We start from the raw sequence: 6,000 nt of genomic DNA on the forward strand, positions 1-6,000 counted from the left end.
ATGAATATATGTATAACTGAATCACTTTGCTGTACACCTGAAACTAATACATTATAAATCAACTACACTCCAATAAAATTTAAAAAAAGTTTAATAACTGAAAAAAAACGTTGTTTATGTTAACATGTGATGGGCTTATTATTTTTAAATGAAGTAATAAATGAACACAGCATTTAAAAAATTCCTCAGTTTTAATTTGTAAAAGGGCACCAGTTGATAGATAAAACCCACACAAACAAAACTCCTTGGGGTCCTGAGCGGTGGGGAAGCACTGCTGTCAATCTGTCATCGCTCAACCCCCCCCCCCCTCAAGGGACTCCCATAGGCAGAGGTCACTGCCCTCGCTAAGGGCAGTGACCCCTGAGTGAGGGACCCTGCACTCCACACTGGTACCCTCAACCTATGGTCTGGTACCTAGATCATCCCTGGTTCCTAACAAGCTAAGTATAGAAATCGAGATTAAACCTTCAGAAACATTTACAGCAATTTTACATTGCCACACAACCCAGCACATGATCGATGTATTTTGTATGTTTAATTCCATTTTTTCTAATTGTTCATTTTTATTGTATTTTACAAAAGTGTTAGTCTGCAACAGTTTGAAATGTTTAAAGTGGTCCTTCACCACAGATACATTAAGAAACACTAAAGTAAGGACTTCCCTGGTGGTCCAGTGGCTTAAACTCTGTGCTCCCAATGCAGGGGGCCCGGGTTCAATCCCTGGTCAGGGAACTGGATCCCACATGCAGCCAAAAGAAAAAAAAAAAAAAAAAAAAAGGCACTGAACTAGATATCATATAATTAAAGAGCAGTTGGATTTATTTATTTATTTATTTTTGGCTGTGCTGGGTCTTCGTTGCGGTGCGCGGGCTTCTCACTGCGGTGGTTTCCCTTATTGTGTAGCACGGGCTCCAGAGCGCAGGCTCAGCAGTTGTGGCGCACGGGCTTAGTTGCTCCGCGGCATGTGGGATCTTCCCGGACCAGGGATCGAACCCGTGTCCCCTGCATTAGCAGGCGGATTCTTAACCACTGCGCTGCCAGGGAAGCCCTGGAATGATCTTTTACGCAAAATATGTCAATAGTACTATTTCTCCATGATTAATGTACACTGCTTCTAATATAAATATCAGAGCATTGCCATTAAAATGGAAATCGGTAATGATAAAGAAAATCATACATACCCTCTTCAGTGAAGAATTTTTCTACAGGTCCCACAAACTGATTAATTTCATTAAGTTCATCTTGGCTAACTTCTGGAAATGGGAAAACTTCTTTCTAAAAATGATAAACATGTAGTAAAAATTTAATTTTTGGCAACCTCCCATAGTGGCAGTATCAACCAAAAGGGAAGGAGAAAGACTTGCTAGTTTCCACATTGGCTAGCAGGGCCTTACTCGCTGAAGGAGCTGGAAAGCAAACTTCAGAAGGAGCTTAAGACGAGGAATGGCGTTAGACTCCAGCACCTTGGTTCATCCCCCTCCCTGACCCAAAGTTGTTCCTAATTTTGGTCAGCTTGCCCCATGGAGCGGAGACCCTGGACTAACACTTCACACCCCAGTCTGGGCCCTGATTTGCAGCTGACTAACTGGGCAGCCTTCGTCACATCCCCTCGCCTGTCCGCACTGCCGTTTCCTCACCTACAATGAGCAGGTAATATTTACTCAAGGTCGTCGTGAGGACCATGGAAGATAACGGATGAGCAAGCTCTTTACCAAAACGCAGAAACCCACCTCAGTTATCCTGTGAGCTCAAAGATGCCGCCACTGACCAGAACGTACTGTGGTCACGGGTCTGACATCTTGCCGGCTTCCCACCTGGCTGCTCGCTCCAGCACCCGCCCGTCCGGCCTCACGACCCCTGCTCCGTGTGCTGAGCAGGGCCACCAGAGGAGGCCCAGCCGAGGGGCCAGATCAACCGGAATGCAGCCCTGGCTCTGCCGATTCTTAGATGTGTGATGGGTAAGTCACACCCCTTCTCAGGGTCAGTTTCTCTCCTGCTACAGGTGATGCCTCAGAAGGCAGCTGTGAGGCTCAAAGGAGACGAGGCGTCCTGAACACGAAATAGCTGCAATTATCTGTATTGGGTATTGGCTCTGCTCCTGTCCCCACAGCCTGGAAAGTGACTCCGCTTCAAGTCTACCTGAAACTGATAGAGGAGTGGCCAATGCTTCCAACTGACCCTGGATTCCCAACCGGGCCATCGCTATATGCTGCCTAAAATCATCCCGCTGTGCCCTCTGGCTTTTGGGCTCCACCCCTCCGCTAGCTGCCAGCGTGACCCGAGTATCTGGATTTGACCGACACCTGCTGAGAAGTGATGTCCCAGGCCCTAAGCCGCCCCCAGGAGCCCTGCCTCTCCTCACAGCACCTCTCACCAAGCGTCTTGAGAAAGGTCTTCAAAGCAGAGGAGTCCTGTCTCCTCTCCAGCCCTGTAAATAATCAGCCACTCTAGTTACAGGCTCCCAACTGTACTTTCTTCTCTCCGGCCACCTGTACAGGTGACAGGTGGGTGCCATGCCCAAACTTAAAGGAATCCCTGCCTCCAGGCCACCCTCGACCCTGCCCCTAAGGTGGTCTACAAGGAAATTACGCTGAGCTGTCACCACCCCGCAGCCGCTTAGAACAAAGCCGGCTCTTTAGCCGAATGTAGAGGCCACGTCCACTGCGCCGGCCTGCACGGGCTCACCTGGGCCTGGTGCAAGGGCTGTTAGAGGGAGATGATTCTGGTACCAGCGAGCAGCCAGGTGAGAGGAGAGAACAGCCTGGGAACCAGGTGGCCTCAACTGCAACCAAAGGACAACTGTCCCCAGGAGAGAGATCTCGAGCACATGCGAGAACAAATCTCTGATGGCAGTGTTCAGAGTCTAAATGGGGTGCCTCATGGGTGCTGGGTTCAATTTCATCAGCACTTTTCACATTTTTGAGAGTACAACCGGTTTTCCAAATAAATCCAGAGCAGAAACCAAATATGCAAAACAGATGCAAGCCAAGCTGCTCTGGCTGAGGCTGTGAACGGGGAGAAAAGTCACCCAGATCCCTCCCACTTGACTCCCCCACTGGTCCCTGCAGCAGCCCTGGGGGTGCTCTCAGGAACAGCCTGGGTCCAACTGAGGGCAGGGGGACAACTGCCGGCCTGCGTGATGATGAAGGTCTCCTTCTATTCCGAGATTCTAAGCATCTCGGATATCATGCTGCTGCTCAAACCCCAACAACGCTGAGAGAGACGATGTCTGCCTGAACCAGGGAGGTACCGGCGGAAGTGCTTAGAAGCTGTCAGATTCTAAAGAGAACCTGAACGTAGAGAAAACGGGATTTGCTGTCGGATTAGATGTGGATCATGAGAACAGGAGGTGTCAAAGGTGACTCCAGGTATTCGACCTGAACACGTGCAACGGCAGAGTCACCACCCTCTGCGATAAGAAGAGCGGGAGGAAAGACAGGAGTGGGTGGAGAGACCAGGAGCTCAGCTTTGGGTGGGCTACACTGGCGATGCCTAGTAACATCCAAGTGTAGCTTCTGAGTAGAAAGGTAGATACAAAGAGTATGGAGTTCAGGGGAGAAACCTCAGCTGGAGAAATAAATGTGCATCTTCAGGATACTGACAGCATGATACTGAATTAGATTATCAGAGGAATGCTTGTAGATGAAAAGAGAAGCCCACAGACTGAGCCTTAGAAAACTTCAACTCCGACTGAGCTGGCTGGAAATGTTGTCTAATGCTTAGACTTGTCAAGGAGCCAAGAAGGAATCAACGTCCTTGAGTAGCTGAGAAAGCTTGGGGTATAGTTGGCCTTTGCTGGGAGTGGACGGTTCCCCCACATCAATGCAGAGAACGCAGACCACACGGGCACACATGTGGGGAGGAGGGGGTAAGCGTGGTGGTAGAAGTTCTTACCTGACTGCGTGTATTTTCTCAGTGAAACAGGAAGCAAAGCCGACAGGTGAGTGAGGATGGGGGAGGTGGCGCCAGAGGTTTGGAGAAAGAGGAGCATGAAATGAGACAGGCTGGGACCCGGGACTCTTTGCTGCCGTGCTACAATCATTGTACCTGGACACACCTCTCCTTGAGCAACAAAACACAAAGAAACTGTATGGGACTAAAAATAACTGCGTGCATGCGCAGTTGGGGCAAATTCTGGGTCCAACAGATACAAAAAGACCAAAAAAAAAACACAACCAACTGCCACTTTTGAAGAGCCTGGAGCAAAAACAGGGTACCCCACATGCCCCCTGCACACACCACCACCTAAGGGGTGGACAAAACACCTAAGCCACCCCTCCGGCCTGACCCCTGGACACACTCCTACCCTCACCCCATACAAGAAACAAGTTTGCCCCCCTCGGGGATTGAGCAAGCAAGGGAACGTGCTGTTTGTTCTTGTTCCCCCCGGCTGCAGCAGAGGCCCCGATAAAGCCTTGCCTGAATTTCTTGTCTGGCCTCTAGTCAATTTCTATTGCGTGGGGAAGGCCAAGAACCCTGGTCAGTAACAGAAAAATGTGTGTTCTTTCTTCCCCAAGCTGCTGGGAGCCACGGGGGTCCCACGACAGAGCACCACACAGCCCCAGGTTCCGGAGGAAACGGCTTCCCTAACTTTAAGACCTAGCTTCGTACTTCTAGCAGGACAAACCACTCCAGTCAGAGCGTCTGCATCTGTAATGCCTGACGACCTTAGAGAATGTCCTAGAAAAACCAGGGAATAACTCCTAAGGTAATACAGAATCAGCCAACATTCCAGCCAAGCTCAAAGCACTTTACACACATTTTTCCTTTGGCTTGCGGGCCACCTGTAGGAGGGGGCGAGGGCTGTTTTTACTCCTGTTTTCTCTATGAGAGCACTGAGGCACTTCACAGGAGTTATGAGCCCAAGGTCACAAGACTAGTAGGTGTTGACGCCAGCACCGACTACTCATTCTGCTGCTTCATGAATCTGTACCGCAACTTAACAGTTTAAAAAGCATTTCCACGTATATACGTCTCGTTACAACACATCTGAGACGCAGAACACATCGCAAGCTCCGTTTTAAGGCTGAAAGAACTGGGACTCAAAGTCACAGAGTCAAGGTCAAATCCAAGTCTTCTGACTATAAGAGTCCGGTGAGTGCTTAGTAACACTAGGTCGTGCGACCCGTGGAAGGGACGGGCCGGGAAGGCACCTTTGAGCCGCGGGCTTCTGGGGAACCTGAAAGGTGGGGTGAGGCGTTGCAACTCCGCCGTGGAAGCCAACAGAGAGAGGAGCGGCATGGCCTGGGCTGTGCTTAGGAAACAGAGAGGAAACCCCCTCCCGCCTCCCCAGTTCGCGGCCGGAGTGTTGAGTTGAGGATCACTTAGCGACTACCTCTCCTAGGGTTTCCAAGGGTGTCCCGGAAGGCGTTAGCTCGAACACAGGTCAAAACCATAGCTGCTCAGAGGCACAGGGTTAATTAGCACGCCCGCCCGCAGGTGCGTTTCTAAGGCAGGGGTGGGGACGCTAACCAGGCTCGAGCGGGCCCTTCCCGCAAAGGGCCAAAGGCGAGGAGGAAGGGCAATGGCCGGCCGGGGCTCGGCGTTACCTTCTCGATTTTGCCCAGGAAGAGCTCCTTGGCGAAAGCCTGGCTCGGTGGACTGGTGCGCAGCGGGCGCCGACTCGCGGTGAAGGCCACCAGGGCACGGCACGAGCGCGCCGCCGCCGCCGCCGAGCGCAAGAAGAGCCCGCAGCCGCTCATGCTGTCCCGAGTCCCTCTCGTCGCCGCCGCCGCCGCCGCCGCCGCCGCCGCTGCTTTCCCAGCGCCTTAAGTCACTCGCCCCGGGAGCGCGCCTCCCGATGACGCCACCCACCTGCGCCACCCCGCCGGCCGCCAACGCGCTTGCGCGGCCTCGGGCCCTGGCCGGGGCGGCGGCCAATCTTGGCGGTTTCGCGATTGGGCGGCTTCGCGATTGGGCGGCGGCGGCGTGCTGCTTTCAAACACCTGCAGTGGTTGCCTAAATGCCGTAAATTACCAGCCGGGGCAGCGTCTCTGGGCG

The 6,000-nt window shown here is 52.2% G+C and overlaps 1 protein-coding gene across 2 annotated transcripts in view; it reads right to left on the reverse strand.

Annotated features, from left to right (window-relative positions):
• ACAD9 (acyl-CoA dehydrogenase family member 9) overlaps window positions 1-5,754 on the reverse strand; it is a 62,783-nt gene extending 57,029 nt beyond the window's left edge. For both annotated transcript variants that reach the window (XR_011075655.1, XM_068557636.1), the window contains exons 1-2: window positions 5,550-5,754; window positions 1,182-1,275 (exon numbers count right to left, since the gene is read on the reverse strand). Coding sequence is in view for 1 of the 2 variants with exons in the window: in XM_068557636.1 (XP_068413737.1) it covers window positions 1,182-1,275; window positions 5,550-5,702 (247 nt within the window). In the remaining variant the exon portion in view is untranslated. The remainder of the gene's footprint in view (window positions 1-1,181; window positions 1,276-5,549) is intronic.
• Between the last annotated feature and the right edge of the window lie 246 nt (window positions 5,755-6,000).

The sequence above is a fragment of the Eschrichtius robustus genome, chromosome 12 (genome assembly GCF_028021215.1).
Source record: "Eschrichtius robustus isolate mEscRob2 chromosome 12, mEscRob2.pri, whole genome shotgun sequence".
Lineage (NCBI taxonomy): Eukaryota > Metazoa > Chordata > Mammalia > Artiodactyla > Eschrichtiidae > Eschrichtius > Eschrichtius robustus.